Below are 21,126 nucleotides of genomic sequence, written 5' to 3'. Positions count from 1 at the left end.
GCTTCACGACCATTGTTAGCATAAAAACCACCTGAGCCTCTGACCCTGAGCCCTAGACCTACGGACAACAATCCAGTATGTCTGAGCGGCCTCACGATCTAACCGGAAGACCCCTAACTCTCATCCCCCCACTGAAAATAAAGAGAAAATGCGTTATCAAAGACGTCGCCTCGTCGGAGGTGATCGTGCAAGACGATGTATCGAGACAAGGTAGCGCCAGCGCCAGCTCACGTGAACTTGGAGAGCGACGCGAGATCAGCGAAGAATATGAGTTCCAAAAGATGGCCGAAATTGAAAAAAGGTTAGAACTTGAGAAGAGGTTTGAAGTTGAAGAAGAGCTTGAACTCCAAGAGAGGCTTGAGAAGTACTGTCATTTCTTCACCGACGAGCCTCCGATGGACGAACTTCCAAAACGTTGCATCAAAGACTTCGAAAGAGTACACCGGGAATGGTACGATGATCTCGTTTTCCGAAGACTTCGAAAAGACCTCAAACATGCCCCCGAGGAGACCGGGCCAACGCAGTACAGAAGTTGGGCGATTGTGCAGGAGTTTTGGGACGACATAAGGAAGAGTTTGAGCATCGAAGACTCTGAGTTTTCCACACCGAGCCTCCATTAAGCGTAGAGTACGAAGCAGCGGAGCATTGATACATAGTAGGGCGAAGTCGCGAGATGGTGGATAGTACAGGCCAGCCAGATTCTGTTCGTCCAGCGGAAGAGACCTCCGGTTTCTCGAGACCATGCTCACGGTCTCGAGATCATGAACATGGTGGCTCGCAGAAGGAAAATAGATGAATTAAGAAACGATATTCTGAAGCTTAAAAGAAGTATTTCGAGAAGGATTCTGGACATTGACGTTGTTATTGTTGTTAAAAGATGTAAGCGAGCTCCACCCTCGGTCCCCGTAAGAGCTCGGCCCTTGAGAAAGTAACACGTACTGTACCTGTCGTCGCATCGAACAACTCCCTCCACCACAACGTCTCTACTACACATCACCATGGATCCATTCTCTGCTGAGGGCGAGCTGCTCAACTTGCACAACTTCTTCCACCAAGGTCAATTTCAGGAAGCCATCAATTTCGACACTGCTGGCCTCTCCGCCGAGAACAAACTCCCCGCTCGCATCATCTCTCTCCGCGCCCAGATTGCCCTCGGACAAGCTGAAAATGTTATTGCAGACGTGAAGGGTGAACAAGAGCCGGAGCTGGCAGCAGTAGGTGCGCTGGCAGATTTTACGGCAGGCAACGAGGACACGGCAGTGATAACAGCGAGGAAGTTAGCCAGCGAGGCTGGGGATAACGCCACGGTGCAGGTTCTGGCTGGCACAGTATTGCAGGCGGCAGGGGAAAGCGAAGAGGCACTGGCGTTGCTCTCTCAACATGAAGGAAATCGTACGTCAGTCTGGGAATATTCCAGGAACTCGTGCTGATACGGAGTCGCAGTCGAAGCCGTTGCTCTGACGGTCCAGATCTACCTCCAACAGAACCGCACGGATTTAGCCATCAAGGAGGTCCAGGCCGCAAAGAAGTGGGCACAAGATAGTTTGCTTGTCAACCTGGCCGAAGCATGGGTTGGCTTGCGTATGGTATGCCAGGAGCACACCCGAGAGTTGGCACTGGCTAACGGCTCGCAGGGCGGAGAGAAATACCAACAGGCCTTCTACGTTTTCGAAGAACTTGCGCAAGCCCCGTCGACGACTTCAACGCAGAGTCTGGTTTCACAAGCTGTTGCGGAAATCCACCTAGGGCGCTCGGAAGAAGCAGCCGCAGCTCTCAAGCAAGCTTTGGCGACAGACCCCAAGAACGCCGAGGCAATCGCCAATAGCATCGTCCTCGAAGTCATTGGTGGCAGCAAAAATGTCACGAAGTTGAAAGCGCAAGTACTTTCCCACAAGTCATGGAAATGGGTCCTGACTCCTGTTGTGCCATTAGTGATCTCCAGACCGCCGCCCCTGAACACATGTTCCTCCAGGATCTGGAAGAGAAATCATCCATGTTCGACAAGGCATCAACGAAATACACGGCGAAAGTGGCTGCTGCATAATAACGAATTGAATTCGAATCATAAGACGTACGGGTCGGGTGGGATTCATAATACGATACAGCTCTAGGTATTCCAGAATGGGACAATGGACGCATTTCACATATCCAATCAAGGTGGCAGATGCACATGTTGCCCGAACGACGTGCCAAATGCAGCGGCTCCCCCGATGCTGTGCTTCCATTGAGCAAAAGCTCCGGCGCGGAGGGAAAAGCCTCAAGGCGCACTGACATCACCAACTACAGTAACCAGCCCCTTTGACATTGAGTGCATGGATTCTGCTAAGGGTATGGTACGGTATGGTACGGCGTAGTACGGTATGGTACGGTATGGTACGGTATGCTACGGTATGGTATGGTACGGGACAATATGCATGCTGCTGTACTATACCAAGTGACGCTTCTGATGGAAGTTCCGGACGAGGGATTGTTCTCTGTTTCTACACCGACACACTGACGAAGTTCTGTGAATGACCGCCCAATCCAATCCACTCCAATCCACTCCAATCCATTCCATTCCAAATCCTGAAAGGCTCTTGACTCGGCAGCTACCCCGTGTATTGAACTGTACGGAGATGGTTGTTCCAGTACTTACTTGTATGTGATGTTGTGCTTGGTCAGTGACATCACTCCAATTACCTACTCTTTCATCTCATCTATCCGGCTTTGCATTCCTCTGCTCTGCTCGGCTTTGCTTGTGGGTATGGGGGGCCAGGCCAGGACAGTGCAACGGTCTAGACGCCGCCCCCCAAGAGTCAGTTCTTGATGCATCGTCTGGCCTAACAATTATCAATCAAGCCAGATCGGCGTGCCACTTGCCACCATCTGAGTCTCGCCTCTCGCCGCCCGCGCTGTGTTCTTCTGTGCATACAAGCGAGCAAGACAAGACCGTTTCCGTTTCCGTTTCCGTTTCCGTCCTACCAAACAAGCCATCTATTTACTATCGCCTTACTATCTATCTCCTTACGGTATCTTCTGGCTGATGTCGTGCACGTGCATGATTCCGTCCCTGTCCGGTGCGCGCGGAGGAGAATAAGAGGAGCCGTCTCCTTTCCTCCACTACCCATTCTCATATCCATTTTCTCTTCTCAATCGTATCGTCGAGCTGGAAATCCGCGAGCGTCGTCACGGGCACCCCTACACTGATTCAACTCAATCCAGTCTCTCAATCTACTTCAATCCCTCTTCCCACTTGTAACTCTCGTATCCACGAATATGGCAGTTCCCAGACCAAGCATGATGCCTCAGCGAAAGACGGACATGTCGACTAAAAAGCGGAAGATTATCTGTTTTTCAGGTTCGTTTTGCTCATCTCCTGTACTGTCCTTCTCTTCTCATCACCAACCTTTGGATGCAGACCCATCCCAGATGTCACCTAACTCGCAATCCTGCAGACTTTGACGGCACGATCTTCATGCAAGATACAGGGCATATCCTCTTCGACGCCCATGGCTGCGGTAGTAAGCAGCGCCAAGTCCTCGACTCCCAAATCCACTCCGGGGAGCGCTCCTTTCGCGAGGTATCTGAAGAGATGTGGGGCTCATTGAACGTGCCGTTCGACGACGGCTTCATGGTCATGAAAGATACGCTCGAAATTGACCCGGATTTCCACGCGTTCCACGATTTCTGCGTCCTAAATTCGATCCCCTTCAACGTCATTTCCGCCGGCCTGAAACCCATTCTCCGCCGCGTGCTGGACGAGTTCTTGGGCGAGGAGCAGGCGGCGCACATTGACATTGTGGCGAATGAAGCCGAGATCAAGGAGGACGGGAGTCAGTGGAAGCCGATCTGGAGACACGACACCGAACTCGGCCACGACAAGGCTCTCTCGATCACCGAAGCCCGGGCACAGGCCAATTTGGAGGCCGAAGACGGCACCATTCCCCTGATCGTCTTCATTGGTGATGGGGTGTCTGATTTGCCCGCTGCACGAGAAGCAGATGTCTTGTTCGCGCGGAGAGGTCTGAGACTGGAGGAATACTGTGTCGAGAACCGGATCCCGTACTTGGGCTTTGACACGTTTGCGGATATTCAGAAGGAGATCCAGATGATCATGGAGGAGGATCAGAAGAAGACCCAGGGCCATGGGGTGCCGGCCCGCTTCAACCCTCGGGCGAATCTGTGGAGACGGGTATCCAGTACGAAGGCCATTCCGAAGTACCTGGCTGCGACTCCGAGCCAGGAGGAGAAGATGTTCCTGTGGCCGAATGCGTTCTCGGAATACACCCCCAAGCAGAGTATTATGGAGGAGGGTGTGGCTGCTTAGAATACCCCCTGGGTACTGGGCATTTTGGCATCTTTGTCGGTGTTGTTCCTCTTTCCTCTCTGTCTCCGCGTTGGGATGGGCCGTGGCATTGTCTGGCGTCTAAATCGTTTTGTGTTGACGGGATTGGGGATTGGGGATTGGGCAATGGACCACGGAACAATATGTCGCGGGAACACCCATACAGTAGAGACAGACTTCATGATGTGATAGATCGGCAATAATACATATTATCCATAGGGTCGGAAGATCTTGTCTGTGCTTGGCCGTTGATCTTGGTCCAAACACACGCCACACTACTGTATATGCCATACCTCGATAGATAGATACTACCGGTAGTCCGACTGAAGCCAGATAGGTACGTACGGCACCCATGATGATTGCACACAGTTCTTCATGACTGGCGATGGACCGGATGGGCTGTCGGGATGTTGAATTAATGAGTCGTACTGCCACGGCCATTGTACTGTGCCATCACGGCCATGTCTACCACGACACGGCATCAAAAGCTCTGGCTCTGGCTCTGGCTCTGGCTCTCCCTCTGGCTCTGCCTCTGCCTCTGCCTCTGTCTCTTTTGCCTCCCCACGGGCCCGTTCACGTCCACGTCCACCTCCAGATCCACAAGACGAGCCCTTCCTCCCCATAGATCACCGCCCCCTAATCCCTAATGTAATGCAACGCAAGCAAGCAAGCAATCCTTCTGCCGAGTTGCGCTTCCTCAGCTCCTCTACTCTACCGGTACTCTAGCTCTACTCTACTCTGCTCTGCGCTGCGCTGCGCTGCCCGACGGACTCTCCTCCAGGCTATTACCTATTCGACTCGACTGGACTCTACCCTACGCAAACACTCTACGACAAGTACCACCAAGACTGCCTGGCTGGCTTCTCTCCTCGTTGCTTCACCCCCCGCCCACTTTGTGCTGCTTCACTTTCTACCGAGCTGCATTGGCAGTCAGCACTGCCCAATCCCAATCCCAGTCCCCGTCACGGTCACAGTCCCAGAGCCCCCCCCTCCCCCCAGCTCTCCACCCCGCCTCCGCAAACCATCCCCCCCCCCCCCCCCCCCACCCCATAAAATCATAAAATGGTCCGCATTCCGCTGCCAACCCGTCTCAAGTCATTCAACAACGGCAGCACGAACCCCCCGAGAAGCTCGAGAAGCTCGAGTCCGAATCCCGTCAGCATGAAGAGGTCGACAGCGGCCACTGGAGATGGCAGCTCCGAGGCCGCGAAGGGCACTGGCTTGATGCTGAAGGTTGTCGTGCTGAAGGTAGGCCTTATCGATCCCCCGGGGGGCCGAGACATATACAGACAGGCAGAAGATGGCAGAAGATGGCAGAAGCTGGGAGGCCCGGACCGGAGGGAAACATGCCATTGCTAGGAAAAGAGGCTGACGGAGATGTGACTCCAGGCCAGGAATCTTGCAGCCAAAGACAAGAGCGGTACTTCCGACCCAGTGAGTAGCCCACACGCCTCTGCCCACCACCACCCCCCGCCAGATATCTAGCCTAAAGAATCACAGTATCTCGTTGTCACGCTCGGCGATTCGAAGAACGCGACGCAATCGGTCCCCAAGACCCTCAACCCAGAATGGAACACCACGATCCAGATGCCCGTCAACAGCGCCAGCGCCCTCCTGCTCGACTGCGTGTGCTGGGACAAAGACCGTTTCGGAAAAGACTACCTGGGCGAATTTGACCTGGCCCTCGAGGACATCTTCACTCAGGACAGGACCGAGATCGAGCCTCGATGGTTTCCCCTTCGCAGCAAGAGGCCTGGAGGCAAGAAGAGCAGCAATGTCAGTGGGGACGTGCAGCTGCAGTTCGCGCTGTATGACTCGAGCAACCATTCTGCGACCCCCGCACAAGTGCTGGAGAAGTTTAGGACCTTGGCTGGTCTGGGTGATCTGGAGAACGCGGGCATGCCCGCGGATGGGGCGGAGGACGATGACTTTCTGGATGACGACGATGAGGACCCAAGCGATGAGACGGACGACCCGACGAAGCCCGAGAACGCGGAGAAGAGTCGCCGCAAGCTGCGCCTGAAAGGCTTGAGAAAGAAAAAACGGTTGAATGGCTACGAGTTTACCGGTGGGAGTGAGGTGGTGGGTATCGTGTTCTTAGAGATCGGAAAGATCACAGATTTGCCTCCGGAACGCAACATGACCCGGACTTCCTTCGATATGGATCCGTTCGTGATTGCTTCGTTGGGAAAGAAGACGTACAGAACCCGAGTTATTAGGCACAATTTGAACCCGGTATTCAACGAAAAGATGATCTTCCAGGTGTTGAAGCACGAGCAGACGTACTCGCTCTCTTTCACCGTTGTGGATAGGGACAAGCTGTCGGGAAACGACTTCATTGCTGCGGCCGTACATCCGCTCAAGGATATTACAGATACGGCGCCCAGTGCCAGTCCAGAGACGGGTCTGTACGCGCTGAAGGAGCCGGTGGACCCAGCTGCCGTCCCGGTGCAACCCAACCGGTCTCGATTCAAGATCCCGCTGTCTCGCTCGTCGTCATCGCAGAGCTTGAACAAGACGACAGTTGGGCCCCCTCTCAAATCGCGAACCTCGGGCAATAGTTTGTCATCCAATGGCGTGAACCCTAGCACTTCCACGCCTCTACCCAATCCTGCTTCAACCAGCAATCCCAATCCCGGGGGACTCGCGCCTGGTGATAACTCCCCGGCGCCAAACGCGGTGGACGACAATGAGGGGTTTGATGCAGCTGGGGACCCAGACTTGCACTCCTTCACTATTCCTCTGAAGCTGAAGAATGCCGAGAAATGGGAAGAGAAGCACAGCCCACAGCTTCTCATCAAGGCGAAATATGTGCCGTATCCGGCACTTCGGCAACAATTCTGGAGGGCTATGTTGAGACAATACGACACGGATGAGAGTGGATGTATTAGCAAGGTTGAGCTTACGACTATGCTCGATACCCTTGGCTCCACCTTGAAGGAATCGACCATTGATGGGTTCTTCAAGCGCTTCTCTCATGCTGCAACAAGTGACGCCGAGGCCGAAGCAGAAATAAGCTTCGATGAGGCTGTCATCTGTTTGGAGGATCAGTTGATCGAGAAGTCCAAGCCGACCATGGGCGACAAGATGAGAAGCCTAATCCCAGATTCTGCGGCAGTGAAGAGCCACATTCCAACACAACTTGGAGGGGCTTCTGGCCATACCCCAGCTTCGTCATCTGTTTCCGGCACTGGCTCTTCTACGCCAGCTAACACTGAATATGCTGCTGCCAACCCATCTCAGTTGAGTGTCGAGGTGCAAAGTGTGGAGGAGCTTGCTACACGTGGAGAGGAAGGAGACTATTTGGACAGGGACGACTTGAATGATAAAGGCGAAGAGCATGTTGTCGAGATCCGAGAATGCCCCATCTGCCACCAACCTCGTCTCAACAAGCGCTCCGATGCGGATATCGTCACTCACATTGCGACTTGTGCTAGTCAAGATTGGCGCCAGGTCAATAACATCGTCATGGCAGGTTTCGTAACATCCAGTCAAGCTCAGAGAAAGTGGTACTCGAAGGTCATCACCAAAATTTCATATGGAGGCTACAAGCTCGGTGCCAACTCCGCCAACATCCTCGTGCAGGATCGCATCACAGGGCAGATTAATGAAGAGCGTATGAGTGTCTATGTGAGATTGGGCATCAGGCTGCTATATAAGGGACTGAAATCTAAAGACATGGAGAAGAAGAGAAGTACGTTTGGCAAATATTGCACAGTTACCATCTCCACGTCCGAGGCGAAACCTAGTTTGACGAGTGCTAACCAAAGCGCAGTTCGGAAGCTTCTCCGCGGGCTCTCATTCAAGCAAGGTGTCAAATTTGACGATCCAGCTTCGGCAAAGGAGATTCAGAGTTTCATCAACTTTCATCAACTTGACATGACTGAGGTCCTGCTCCCCATAGAGAAGTTCAAGAGCTTCAACGAGTTCTTCTACCGTGCATTGAAGCCCGGTGCTAGACCCTGCTCTGCTCCCGATAACCCACGCATCATCGTCTCTCCCGCTGACTCCCGCTCTGTGGTCTTCAACCGCATGGACGAGGCCACCCGGATCTGGGTCAAGGGCCGCGAATTCTCCATCGAGAGACTCCTTGGTAACGCTTACCCCGACGACGCCAAGCGTTACAAAAACGGTGCTCTGGGGATCTTCCGGCTCGCTCCCCAAGACTACCATCGCTTCCACATCCCTGTTGACGGTGTGATGGGCACGCCAAAGACCATCGAGGGTGAGTACTATACCGTGAACCCCATGGCTATCCGTTCAGCGCTCGATGTCTATGGCGAGAACGTCAGGATCGTCATCCCAATTGATTCTGTCGCGCACGGTCGGGTCATGGTGATCTGCGTGGGTGCCATGATGGTCGGCAGCACAGTCATCACGCGAAAGGCCGGCGAGAATGTCAAGCGGGCTGAGGAGCTGGGCTACTTCAAGTTCGGTGGAAGCACGATCTTGGTATTGTTCGAGGAAAATGTGATGAGATTCGATGATGATTTAGTGGACAACAGTAACGGAGCTTTGGAGACTCTGGTAAGTTTTTGATAACATCAAGCACCAACTCTCTCGGACAGAAAATCTGACAACACGTAGCTCCGCGTTGGCATGTCTATTGGTCACCACCCCGGCCAAGGCCAATACACCCCCGACATGCGCAAGAAAGACGAAGACATCACCGAGAGGGAGAAGGCTGAGGCGAAGCGCAGAATTGAGGGCAGCATCGCTCCTGAAGGCGGTAGTGGTATGGCCCCGATAGCTAGCATGGCTGGGTAGATCGCATCTGTTGCTTGTGCTACTCCTCCAAACACTAGGGTTCAAGCGGAGTGCAAGACGCGAATGAAGGGCTGGTGTAAACCGGCTAGGTTAGAAGGGCTGGGAGAGGTGGGAACGTCGGGAAGGCTTGCATACACATTCAACATTTGAAGTGCTCGGGTTGAATGGAGCTGTGGTTCTTCTTTTGATGCTCTTGATAGGCACTCATGTAAAGCAACAGACGACGGGTACGGACAGATACACGATGGTACGAGAATACATATGGATCTTCACAAGTATTCCACACATGCTCTAGCAGTGCGCCTCTCTTTGTTCGGGCTCATGTAGGTCGCCGGCCGGCAGGCGTACGGGACTGAAGGGGTGGCTGCTCGGCCTGCGCGTAACTTTGCGTCCACCATATTCTGCCCGCCCCAGATGACCTTCTCTGCGCATCACTTTCGGGGCAAACACCACACCCCTTCCCCCGAAATATCTCTCTAGCTAGCTAGCTATGTTTCCTTCCTTCCTTCCTTCCTTCCTTCCTTAGTTAGTTACTTACCTACTTACCTACCTACCTAGAAAAGTATTGCAAGGTTGTGAAACGGGTTAAGAAAAAAAAAAAAGAAAAAAAAATTTCCAGTGAGTCAGTAAGTTGGTTAGTTGCTTGCCTCTTTTTTTTCTGAGGAAAAAAATTAAAATCTTGGATGGAGGAAGAGCAGGAGGAGGAGGGGTGGGGGCGGCACGAAAGAGTTTGTGGTGACTGAGTGAGTGGGTGTGTGTGTGTGTGCATGTTTGGTTGGTTGGTTGGTTGGTGTACACTGTAAGTAAGCAAGTAAGTAAGCGAGCGAGCGAGCGAGTACTGTCTGATATATATCTTGCTGCTGCTGCTGCTGCTGCTGTGAGGCGAGGCTTTTGAGGATGGGATGAGATGGGGTAAGATGGGATGAGATGGGATAAGATGGGATGGGATGGGATAAGATGGGATGGGATGGGATAAGATGGGATAAGATGGCATACTGTATACCTATCTGATAAAGAAAGAGTTCGTGAGGGTATTATAGCGATTATAGCTTGTGCTTGAAGTAAGTTGTTGTTATTGTTATTGTTGTTGTTGTTGTTACATTTATTAACGTCAGGCGCATAGCAGCCGCCCTCAGACCTCTTTCTTATACAGTACGGCTCGACGTGCTAAGTGAGTACAGTACCGGTAATTACATCTCAAGTACTAGGTAGGTACTTATCTAATCGAGACGAGAACCCATCACCAATTAGTTTGTATATGCAATCAGTCTACTTGAACGCGCTCTATTCATTGCCGTTCCTTCGCCGCTGGCGGGCTGTGTTTAAGATTAGCAAACTTCATATGATATAATAATTGTTATTACGCCAAAGCAGACCTGCGATGCGTATTGCAGTTTTCTAGTACTATAACTTTTATTTACCGCACAAGATAGTCCTTACAGCAAGCCGATTAAAGTGCTTTACATACTGCTTTATATTACTAGGTAGCGGTTACTCTTATACGGCATTGTTTGCCTGATAGCCCTTTGCTAACGTGAGGATGTTGCTGCTATCTCCGGAGCGTTTGGATTTTTAACCAGCGATAACTCTCCATCGCCGCTTATTCAAGCATTTTGATAACTATCTTTGCTCACTAATCAAGTAGTCACCAGATCGAGATGCATCCTCGCAGCTGACGACAGCGGAGCAGCATCGGGTTTTCGATGAAGAAAACTTTGAGCGGCATATATAAAACGGATCTAGATGATAGCGAGCGATCGATCGATCAATTGCGCTATCGAAGCGGATATGGCTCTTGACTATTATGCAAAAGCAGACTTCCGATGCATATTGCAGTTTTGCAGTACGTATCATAACACCTATTTACCGCACGATAACTATGTACTACGTCCGGGCGTAAGTATTACCCCTCGAGAGTAGGATAACCAGGGCTTTAAAGTGGAAACTAAACTTTTGAGGCACCCTTAAAGGGTACTGCAATAGGTACGTACCACGGTACAGGCCTAAGTATTACCCTTCGAAGGTACGTTCTCGCTGTTTTAATAAGCTTTCATTTACCAGGCTATATACTACCCGTCCGCCGCGATTACGTTTAAACAACGCTATCTTATAGTTCTAATTAAAGCAACAATTTTATTCTTATCGATCGAATCTTACGCTTCTTAAACAGCTATTCTTAATCGAAGATAGTTTTGATAAACATCAAGATATCTTTTTTAAATATAATCCTTTATCTATAACTAAACCGTTTCGATCGGGTTAAGATCGGGCGATAAAGCTAGCTATCTTATCGGCTCGATACTATAAGCTTTTAAAACAGCTAATATAAATCGAGCAATATGTCTTTTAGCGTTATCTTATTGAAACTCCAATTCGAAATGATCGTAAAGAATCTTATCGACGATAAGTATAATAATTCTTAAATAACTTTCGGAATTAATCGGTTCTTACTCTTTTTCTTAAAACAACTTTTTTATTCGATCGAGTTTTCCGCAAATTCTTTCTTAAAATATCCATCCGATTTTTCGTTGATCTCGGCGAACGACGCAATCAAAGTGCTAGCGTTTATTAGCTCGACGAGTGACGTAGACTTTTTAATGCTTTCTCGGCTAAGCTTACGTCTTATCGGTAAACAACACTTTATCTTATTGATCGTCGATCTAATTAACGTGCTCGAGGGCTTACGTTAATTTATTAATAGCGTGGTCGGAAGTTAAAAGAGATTGTTTTTACTAAATTCGGCGAGCAAAACCTTCTTTAGCTATAGCTATTCGAATAGCCTTTTCTTTATAATTCAAATTCATCAAAGCGGGAATCTGATTTTAAAGCGTTTTTCGATTAACTAGTAACTTTAAAACTTAATTGATCATTCGTTTTCTCGTTAAAGTATCGAGTGCAATAAGTCGTTTAAAACGTTTTCGAAGTGTTATTTAACATCGTAGAGTGTATTTGACTTGATCGAGAGTGAATTTAGTTTGAGAAACGAATCAAACGATTTAAGATAATAAAAAACTAGCATCGTTATATAAAGTATGAATACGTAATCGGTCGTCTCGAGTAAGATTAAAAGCTTTAAGAGCTTTAAGAGCTCTAAGAGATTCTATTATTGATAATAGTAATAGCAGTTAGGATATTGCTAATAAAACTAAAAAGAAAAGTAAGAAAAAGCAGCATTAAAATACTTATCAATTAAGATTTGAACCTGTTCGATACGCTTTTATTATATCTCCGATCTAATAAGACGCTTCTCCGATTTGCTTCGACCCTCTTCGACCTTTTTAAAAATCCTATTTACCTTGGTAAAAACTCCTGTTTCGTACCCTCGAGGGGTAATACTTACGCCTGCGACGTAGTACTTACGTAGTATTACGTAGTACGTTTGTACCGTGGTATTACCCTTCGAGGGTAGGGTAATCAGGGGGTTCAAAGTGGAAACTAAACTTTTGAGGTACCATCGAGGGGTACTACTTGGGCCTGTACCACGCGTGGTATATATGGACTCGATATCTACCTTTCTTCCCTTCCCTTCTTCGCCGTTACTCCAGCCATCACACCAGAACCCAACTCAACCTAATCCCGTCGTCTTCCTTCCTCCCCTCCATATCTCATATCTAGTCCGACGATTCCATACCCCAAATCCGAATCCAAATCGAATTCCCCCTCCCCCTCACCCTCAACCCCCCATTTTTTAGGACCGCTACACCCACACACCTGCCCAGGCCCAGGCCTCAGCCAGCAACAGAGCAGCAGCAGAATCAGATAGATGGATCTAAAACTGCAAAGCTCACTTTCGCTCAATGCCTTACTGACTTATTCTATTTTTTCATTACTTTCCAGCAATCAGGCAGGCGAGAAAAGTGGTCCGCCCCTCCTCCTTCCCTCCTGCTTGAGAGAGAAGAAAGTTTGGACTGGTGTTGGTATTATAAGGAGTAAAGACGTAGATGTAATAAGTACCTGGCGCATGGCGTATAGCGATTCGGATAATCCCCTTTCCACTTGATAAGCCAATAGTTTCGGTGATATCGAATACCGGGAGCCCTCTTTTTAAGTGAGACTAAGCGAGACTAAGCGAGGGGAGGATTGCTTGCTAATGACTGACTGGCTGACTGAGTGGCTGACTGTCTGACTGACCAAATGACTAACTGACTGACTGAGCTCTTCAGCACGAAGAAAGAGGAAATAAGGAAAGCTAATTGATTGATTGGTATTGGGAAGTTTGGATTTTGACGTTGAGATATTTGCTTTCAAGGAGTAATAAAGAAATATAAAAAGCAGGGTGATAAGAACTTAGAAGAGTACCGGTAGTGTGCATGCTGCTTAAGTTAAGCATGAAGGAGGAAGAGAGATCTTAAAGGGGACCGACCGACTAAGGCTATCATTAGATGTTAAGGATATAAGATTTTAGTGATAGGATATTAATATGCGTCAGGTTAATAAAGAAGAAATATATACATATATGTATACCCAGGCCTTCACGTCACCTCCTTCTATCAGTTCCCATTTAAATCAGCCTCATTAATATTTTTACATTACTATCTGGGGGAAAACGTCCTACCCAGGACTAGTAGCTACTATAACTACAGTTAAAAGCTACAATAATATCTACAGTTTAAATCCACCCGTCACCTGCTTCGTAAAGACCCGCTGCGGATCGTATCGATTGCGGATGGACTTCAGCCTCGCCTGGCTGGCCGGAGGGAGACTTCCAAAGGGATCCTGGGCATCGGACGCGTCGCCCATGTAGATGTGCCGCTCCCCGGTGCCTCGCCGCACGTTGGCGGCGTGGATGCGCTCGCGCAGTTCGTTGGACCATTGCTTGACGGTTCGGTCGTCGGCGGCGTTGCTCCAGAGGGTGGTGATGAGCCAGACTGCCATTCGCTTAGGTTAGATTTGGCCTTCTTTGAAGGAGAGCGACGGTGGTGGGCGAAGAGGGAGAGGAGAGGAGGGTACGGATACTAACATATGTAGGCTTTGCGGTTGTCGAGTGCCCACGGGTTGCCAATCCCGTTAGTGCGGGCTACGGTGGTGGCACTCTTGGGGATCGGCTGGAAGACGAGGTTCGCTGAGAACCCGGCGATGCCCGCCATGTCCGCCGTCGCGGCTCGGAACGTGGTGTACATGCTTTGCATGGTCTCCTCATCGGCTAAGCAGACGCGCATCCCAAACATGTTTCTGGGATTTCCACAGCTGTTAGATTTTTTTTCCCCCTTCTTTTGACAGGTGTCTGTCTCTCCACGGAGTAGTTTCTTACCTGGCTGCTTGATAGGGCGTATCGAGCGTCGAAGACCAATTGGACAGCGTTGTGACCCCGAACGTGGAGAAGAGATTAGGTATCGCCGTGAAATTAGCAAAAACGGCGGGCCGTTCGGTGTTGCCATCTTGTACGCCCAAGAACTGTATAGATACGCCGGTCGCTGGACTGGTCATGATAGTGAAGATCCCACCGGCGCCCGTGTCGACCTGGTCCTGGTAGTTGGCTAGGTCGGCAACGGCACGGATGTATGGGGTCACGGCTTCTTCTCCGAACAACTGGATCGTCGTACTGACGCTGGGAAGGTCGTGCGTCTTGAAGGTAAACCTGGTCACGATTCCAAAATTATTGCCGCCACCCTTCAATGCCCAGAACAAGTCGGTGTTTCGGGTTGCACTGGCGATCACTACCCGTCCGCCTGCGAGCACGACTTGGTAGGCTACGACGTTGTCCATTGCAAAGCCGTACCGGGCAGTGAAGTAGTTTATCCCGCCGCCGAGGGTCAAGCCGGCTACTCCGATACTCTTCAGTCGACCTCCGACGACGAATTTCTTGTACGGCTCCAGGTAAGAATACAAGTCGAACCACTTCGCAACGGTTAGCCTGGGGTGGTGTCGAACTCGTGACTACGATATAAACTTGATAAAGCCGGAGAAGGATAGTTGAGGAGTTGCATTGCTACCTACGCTCAGAGCTGGGCCAGCTTCAAGGGTTCTCAAATCGGCAGATAGTTTGAGGTCCCTGAAAGCACTCATCGCTATCAGAACTCCTCCGTCAGTATTGGCCGCACCAGGAACCTAGACGTTTCATAATAAGCAAATGTGTGCATCGAACGAGCGGAGGAACTCAACTGGCATGTGGCCGGCACCGCGAACGGCAAATTGGGACTTGCAGGTTTGCAGAGTAAAGACACCTTTGGCAACATCTTGGACCGTGGTGGGAACGAAGACGCATTTCGGCGCCTGGTTCGCTCGAAGGTCCCAGTAGTGCGTTGTTTCCGCCTTATACGCTGATGATCCGGGGAAGAGGACCTTTCCTGCAAACAGTGTGTTCAGAATGCGACAGCCGCAACTAGAGCCAGCGCTGGTGCCATAGGACCGGGCCTCGAGGGCCGTGATAGCTTCTCGGTCCGATGCAGAGCAGGATTCCGCCTCTTCGGCAGTTACCGAGCCTACCATGATCACCAGACAGGTGAGCAGACTCCTCGAGAGCCACATCTTGCGATGGGAGTCTGAAAAAGCTGAAACGAATGTTAGTACTACGCTGTAACTGTGTGGTGGGTAACTGTGTGGTGGAGTTGTCGCAGCTAGAAAGAGTGATAGCTACTACTGCGCGGTCGGGGGTCAGCAGACAACGACTGGGGATGCGCTCGAATATATATGAATCCTCGAGATTCTTATCTCGCGTTTCAAACGAGGCTTAGACTTCACTGATGCATACCTTGGCATTATTATTACTACTACTACGTAGCTATAGTACACATCCCGCTTGAACCTTCAACCTTCAACCTTCAACCTAGGAACGGGGGCCTTCATACTCCGTAGAGCACTTACTCCGTAGTCATTACTTATACTACTTCTCTGCCCTGACACCTGAGAGTCTGAGACCGTCCGATGAGAGAAAAGAGCTTGACACAGTCATACTCCGTACAGTATTTTGTAAGTACGAAGCTCTCGCTTGAGGATTGACTACCCCCGTACCACGAGTAGACGATCAGCACTGCCGTGGATGAAATTTAACCTTTGCCCTGACGGAAAGAAATCCTACAATTTATACTGTTCTTACTGTACAGACCGGATTGGTACTGCGTCCGATTATCCGAGGTAGAAGGAAGAGATACGACGGTTGCATCTTCTGTACAAGCCAACCGGGTGTCTGCCACCCATTGATAGTTCCTGTTCGCGATGCTAAACGAGCTTTGCTGCATGCACACCGGCATCGAGTCCCAGAGAGGACACTTGGGCCGCTCTTCACAACTACCTGCTTTTACATTAATTTTAAATTAAGGGTCTTTTGATCACGGACTCGTCGTGGAGCAACGTACTACGTACCACGGTACAGGCCTAAGTATTACCCCTCGAGGGTGCCTTAAAAGTTTAGTTTCAACTTTAAACCCCCTGTTTTCCATACCCTCGAGGGGTAATACTTACGCCTGCGACGTAGTAGTACTACCTACGTACTACGTAGCTCCTAGCTGTACCAGTAGATAGAGTTGTGCTAGCTAGAAGTTTATCCATAGCAGGGGCATTCGATAACAAGGGCTCCCTTTTTACTCTACTACTATACCGGGATTACACCGAGGCTTCCAACATCAGAGAGTCATGGGAGAGTTCAAGTAGAAAAGAAAGAGCTCCGAGACGACTTGAAGGTTGTTATTGATGTTGTTATCATAATTGTTGTTGTTATTGTTGTTATTAATATTGTTGCTGTTATTGTTAATTTTGTTGTTGTTATTATTATTATTATTATTATTATTATAATTATAATTGTTGCTGTTGTTGTTGTTTTATTATGGTTAATGTTATTGTTATTATTGTTGTTGTTATTGTTATTGTTATTATTGCAAGCTATGGAAAAAAAAAGCCAAGTGCGATTCGGCTTATTCTCGACACGGCTATCCTTCTTTGCAGCCCAGAGACACTCAACCTGCCAGTGTCTTTGCAAGGCCTGTGAGCCAACTGCCGATGACGGCTTTCATACTTGCAATCCCAAGCCTAATCCACGTGGCCTGATACTACTACGTAGTACTTATCAACGGCGAGTCTCTAGGGTAATGGTAATTCATTGCTAGGTATGCTTAGTAAAGGAGAGCAGGGTGCACTGGCCAGCCTTGGTAATGCACGGACCTCAGGCCTTAGTACTGGTTCCTACCGTATTACAACCTCGTCTTAATTCTTAGTTCTAAATAGTAGTAACACAAGTCAATCAAGCACATTATCAGAACTGCTTCCTCCTATAATCTAATATTATAACTACGTAGTAGATAGGTACTAGCAATATGTTATAAGCCCCACAGCCTGATTCAAGGTATTTCCAAGACTTTAAGCACCTTTTTAGTGTTTTAGAATACTTACTCTTTGATAATTCGTTATCGTGGCGCGCGATATATCAGAACGCGCTTTTATAGTGTGGAAGGGATGAGCTCCAGCATATACCTGACTGCGAATCAAGAGATATATAAGAATATAATTATAATGAATGGTTTTATGGTTGAATATTAGAGCTAGGCGAATCGATCCGATTCCCTCCAATATTTGTTACGATATTGGCAAGCGTCAGTCCTGGACGTGGTTTTAAGGGTTGATTGGTAAGATTAATCAGCTGAGGCTGGCGGCCGCACCAGGCTAGCGGCCGCCCTACGATACAAGAACTCTCGGCCCTCTTGTATTACTCTCCCCCCTGTGATGGCCTGAAGCTACTACGTACGAGGCCTTTTAAGCGCACGTGCGCGCTAGGGGAGTGCATAAACTTCTCTTACTACGTACGTAGTACTTACAAAGAAAACTTAGAAATATTATCCTCTTCGTACATAAAGCGTTCCCCCTTAGTATTTGAAATGGCGATCAACGCAAAGATTTACCAGCACCTTTAATTCGCGGTCAAGTAATCAATAATACAAAACTCTCCTCCTCTATGAATACATATCGAAAGTATAATTTCGCAAGGAATTATTTACCATTAAAATTAAAGCTATCGCTATCGATATTAATATTATAAAAAGGAAAAACATCTTGCTTTAAAAAAGGGCTTTTAATAGTATCGATTATAGTTATTAAATCATCGTTATCGAGAAAAGGTTCAAGTTGTAAAAGAATTGGTCGAAGAATACCTTTTTGACGAAGCTGCAGAATTTGACGCTCAAAATGTTATTGTATTTATTAAATCTTTTCCGAATAAAGAATTAAAACGAGTGTTACATCGTCGTTTTTAATAATTAAGCTTATAGCAAAGCGTTTTCGTATAATCCTTTTACGCCCGCGCTCAATTATGCGACTCTTTTACGATATTCAGCATCTCTTTCTTCTTTTTAAATCTTATCGACGCATTATTGTTTTGCATCAGATTCAAGATTTTCTTTACCTTGCTGCTAAACAGCAAGCTTATTATCGATTAATAATACGATTTTAAATGTTTCGAAAGAAGGTATGCTTATAAATTAATTTGTTGGATTGCTTCTAAACGATTGAGGAATATATTCGTAACTTAGTAAAGGTCGTTAAAGTACTTGCAATTGCAAAACACTCAGTTGTAAAGGTATCTTAATTGTAACTGCTCCTTAAGGTTCAGGCGAGCTGATTCCTTCTATACGGTTACAGTATTATGTGACGACACGCCAGGTCTCCTGGACGTATCCCTATATGCGCCAAGCTACGTCCCTTCTTTTTTCCTTCGTATTCTTCGTATTCTTTTATTGCTAGTATTAATCTGGATGATGATAGTGCAGTCACGAAGAAGCTTCTGATATGTGTAGTTGATTGACTTGTATTATCTAAGACTAGGAATTAAGGGCGAGGTTGTAATAAGAGCGTGCCAAAGATAAGGTGTCCGTGCATTATGCACGGACCACGCTCTTACTTTACACTTTACTTAGCAACACACCTTTTTGTCGAGGCTTTAAAAGCTCTCGGCAGTACTTTAATTGTATTTAAACTAATATACCTTTTTTATAAAGTAGAAGTAAAAATACTTTTAAAAGCATAGTATATTTAATTTCTACCGAATATAGCAAGTACGACTTCTAAAAAGAGAAAAAATCTTTTATAACACACTTTTATTACCTTTTATTAAAAAAACACTTTTTGCTAAGCTTTATAGCTCTAGCACTTTCATTCGAAGCAGTTGTATAAAAGCAGCGTAATTTGTATTATTTAATAGCTTTGTCATACTATCGGCGACGTTCTCTTTGCTAAGAATATATTACAGATCGAGTCGTCTTTCTGCTACTTTATAGCGTATGTAATAGAACTTAATATCGATATACTTAGTTCTTTAATAGTATTTAAGGTTTTCGAAAAGTAAGAGTGTTTTTTATAAGTTACAAATCATTTTAATTTTCTTCGCGTTAGCTTTCTTATAGCCGACCTTATTAAGTACTTGCTTAATTTAAGCGGCCTTTTAAGCGAATTTGCACATAGCTACGTACTTAGCCTCGGTTAAAGAAAAAGCTATAATAGTTTAGCGTTTAGAAATGACGTTAAACACGCCTCTTGCAAAAAAGAATACTCTTCCGCTATATGAAACTCGACTTATTCTAAAGCCGGCTTAATCGGAGTCGCAATAACTTATTAATTTAATAAGCTTAGCGTCCTTTCTATTAAAAACAATTGATAGCATACGAGTACTTTATAAGTATTATAAAACGCGCTTAACGGCAGCTATATATTAAAGTGACGGATTAATCAAGAATTTAACTAATAAAGAGCAATAATAAGCAATATCTTATCGAATATAAATTGCGAAGTATTGCAAAAAGCTAACGATTGACTAGTACAACGTAATCTCGTATTAAGTAGCTTAGCTTTCGAATTTGACTATATAAACTTCGAAGCTACTTGCAAAAGGTATAAGTGCACTCTTGTAATTAAATATACTAAAACGGTCTAACACCTTATCAATATAAGCGTCTTAACATAAAGTAATAATGCTAGTTGCTTGGTCTTTAACGATTTTAACTCTTAAAAAGTAAGAAGCTTCGCTAGTGCAAGTGATATTAAAAAAGTTGTGCAGATCTTTTTTGAATTGCTCGTAAATTAAACTCGATTTGCCGATTATTAAAAAATCGTTAACATACTGTGGTGGAATTGCGGCTTTGTATTTGTTTTGTCCATGTATATAGTACTGATGCTAAGCACTTTTGTCACGCGGGTGTGCTGCATGCTTTAGCCTTGTTAAGCACGTAATTAAGTTACGTGCAAGCTCTTATATAAACGAATAGTTGATTCCTTTTTGAACTAGCATTATATCATTATATAATATAATACACGTACTTATAGCACACATTCGAGTATCCTTCGATCGTCTTTCTTTTCTTCTTTTATTTATTTACGATTTTATTATAGCTATATTTATATATATCTTTTAATTTAACGTTAAGTATATATCGGAGCTCTTCTTTTTTATATATATTTGATAACTTACGTAAAGAATCGAATTAAAAGTTAGTCTTTATACTTTTTTTAAACTTGCTTTTTTTGCAAGAAGCTATATATTCGAAATTCACGTCATACGTTAAGCTATTAATTATATGCTTTTACGATATACTTTCGAAAAGTATTCGATATACGCTAAGCTAATAATCAAGTGCTTTTGCATATAAGCTTCGAAGCTATTGCTTTAAAAGCGATCTTTCTTCGATTTATATTCGTCGAGCATATTATTCGATATACTTAATAAATATTATTTAAAAAGTCGTTACTTTAATTTAAAAATCAAGCTAGCTAAAGTTCAATTCGATATTTATAAAGTTCTATTTACTTAAGCTACTTTGCACGGCGATACGCTCGAAGTACTATTTGTTTAATATACTTTACTTTTTCGATTTAATATCGCTTTTAATACGAGTTTATTGCTCTTTTTTCTTAAAAAAAAGTAAGCAATAGCTAAGTATCGGAAATACTACGCTAAGCTTAAAAAGTTGAAAATTCAATACTTACTTCGCAACGAAGATTACGCATAAAAACTTCGAATTGCTTTCGAATATCTTTCGCTTTAATAAATGAAAAATACAACGAGCGGAAATGAATATTATGCAATTCAAAACCGTTTCGATATCGTATTATATTAA

General features: G+C 46.6%; 5 protein-coding genes across 5 annotated transcripts; 3 read left to right on the top strand and 2 right to left on the bottom strand.

Annotated features, from left to right (window-relative positions):
* Positions 1-302: 302 nt before the first annotated feature.
* On the bottom strand, positions 303-743 carry L3040_000508 (uncharacterized protein; the record flags this gene model as incomplete). The annotated part of the gene is made up of 1 exon (XM_066155183.1): positions 303-743. One exon carries the CDS (start codon positions 741-743, stop codon positions 303-305), a length of 441 nt encoding a protein of 146 aa, XP_066013229.1.
* A 255-nt stretch (positions 744-998) lies between these two features.
* On the top strand, positions 999-2,044 carry L3040_000507 (uncharacterized protein; the record flags this gene model as incomplete). The annotated part of the gene is made up of 4 exons (XM_066155182.1): positions 999-1,392; positions 1,444-1,586; positions 1,635-1,876; positions 1,933-2,044. 4 exons carry the CDS (start codon positions 999-1,001, stop codon positions 2,042-2,044), a joined length of 891 nt encoding a protein of 296 aa, XP_066013228.1.
* A 1,211-nt stretch (positions 2,045-3,255) lies between these two features.
* On the top strand, positions 3,256-4,306 carry L3040_000506 (uncharacterized protein; the record flags this gene model as incomplete). Its single annotated transcript, XM_007288841.1, has 2 exons — positions 3,256-3,337; positions 3,435-4,306. 2 exons carry the CDS (start codon positions 3,256-3,258, stop codon positions 4,304-4,306), a joined length of 954 nt encoding a protein of 317 aa, XP_007288903.1.
* A 1,080-nt stretch (positions 4,307-5,386) lies between these two features.
* Positions 5,387-9,091, top strand: L3040_000505 (uncharacterized protein; the record flags this gene model as incomplete). The annotated part of the gene is made up of 5 exons (XM_066155181.1): positions 5,387-5,572; positions 5,714-5,758; positions 5,825-8,018; positions 8,100-8,851; positions 8,912-9,091. The coding sequence occupies 5 exons, from the start codon at positions 5,387-5,389 to the stop codon at positions 9,089-9,091; spliced, it is 3,357 nt and encodes a 1,118-aa protein (XP_066013227.1).
* Positions 9,092-13,693: 4,602 nt separating this feature from the next.
* On the bottom strand, positions 13,694-15,559 carry L3040_000504 (uncharacterized protein; the record flags this gene model as incomplete). The annotated part of the gene is made up of 5 exons (XM_007288839.2): positions 13,694-13,959; positions 14,052-14,263; positions 14,343-14,929; positions 15,029-15,139; positions 15,194-15,559. The coding sequence occupies 5 exons, from the start codon at positions 15,557-15,559 to the stop codon at positions 13,694-13,696; spliced, it is 1,542 nt and encodes a 513-aa protein (XP_007288901.2).
* Positions 15,560-21,126: the final 5,567 nt, after the last annotated feature.

Source organism: Drepanopeziza brunnea, assembly GCF_022702325.1.
Source record: "Drepanopeziza brunnea f. sp. 'multigermtubi' strain 214-2 chromosome Unknown ctg1, whole genome shotgun sequence".
Lineage (NCBI taxonomy): Eukaryota > Fungi > Ascomycota > Leotiomycetes > Helotiales > Drepanopezizaceae > Drepanopeziza > Drepanopeziza brunnea.
Note: the sequence above shows the minus strand (reverse complement) of the source record. Positions and strands in the feature narration are given on the sequence as shown.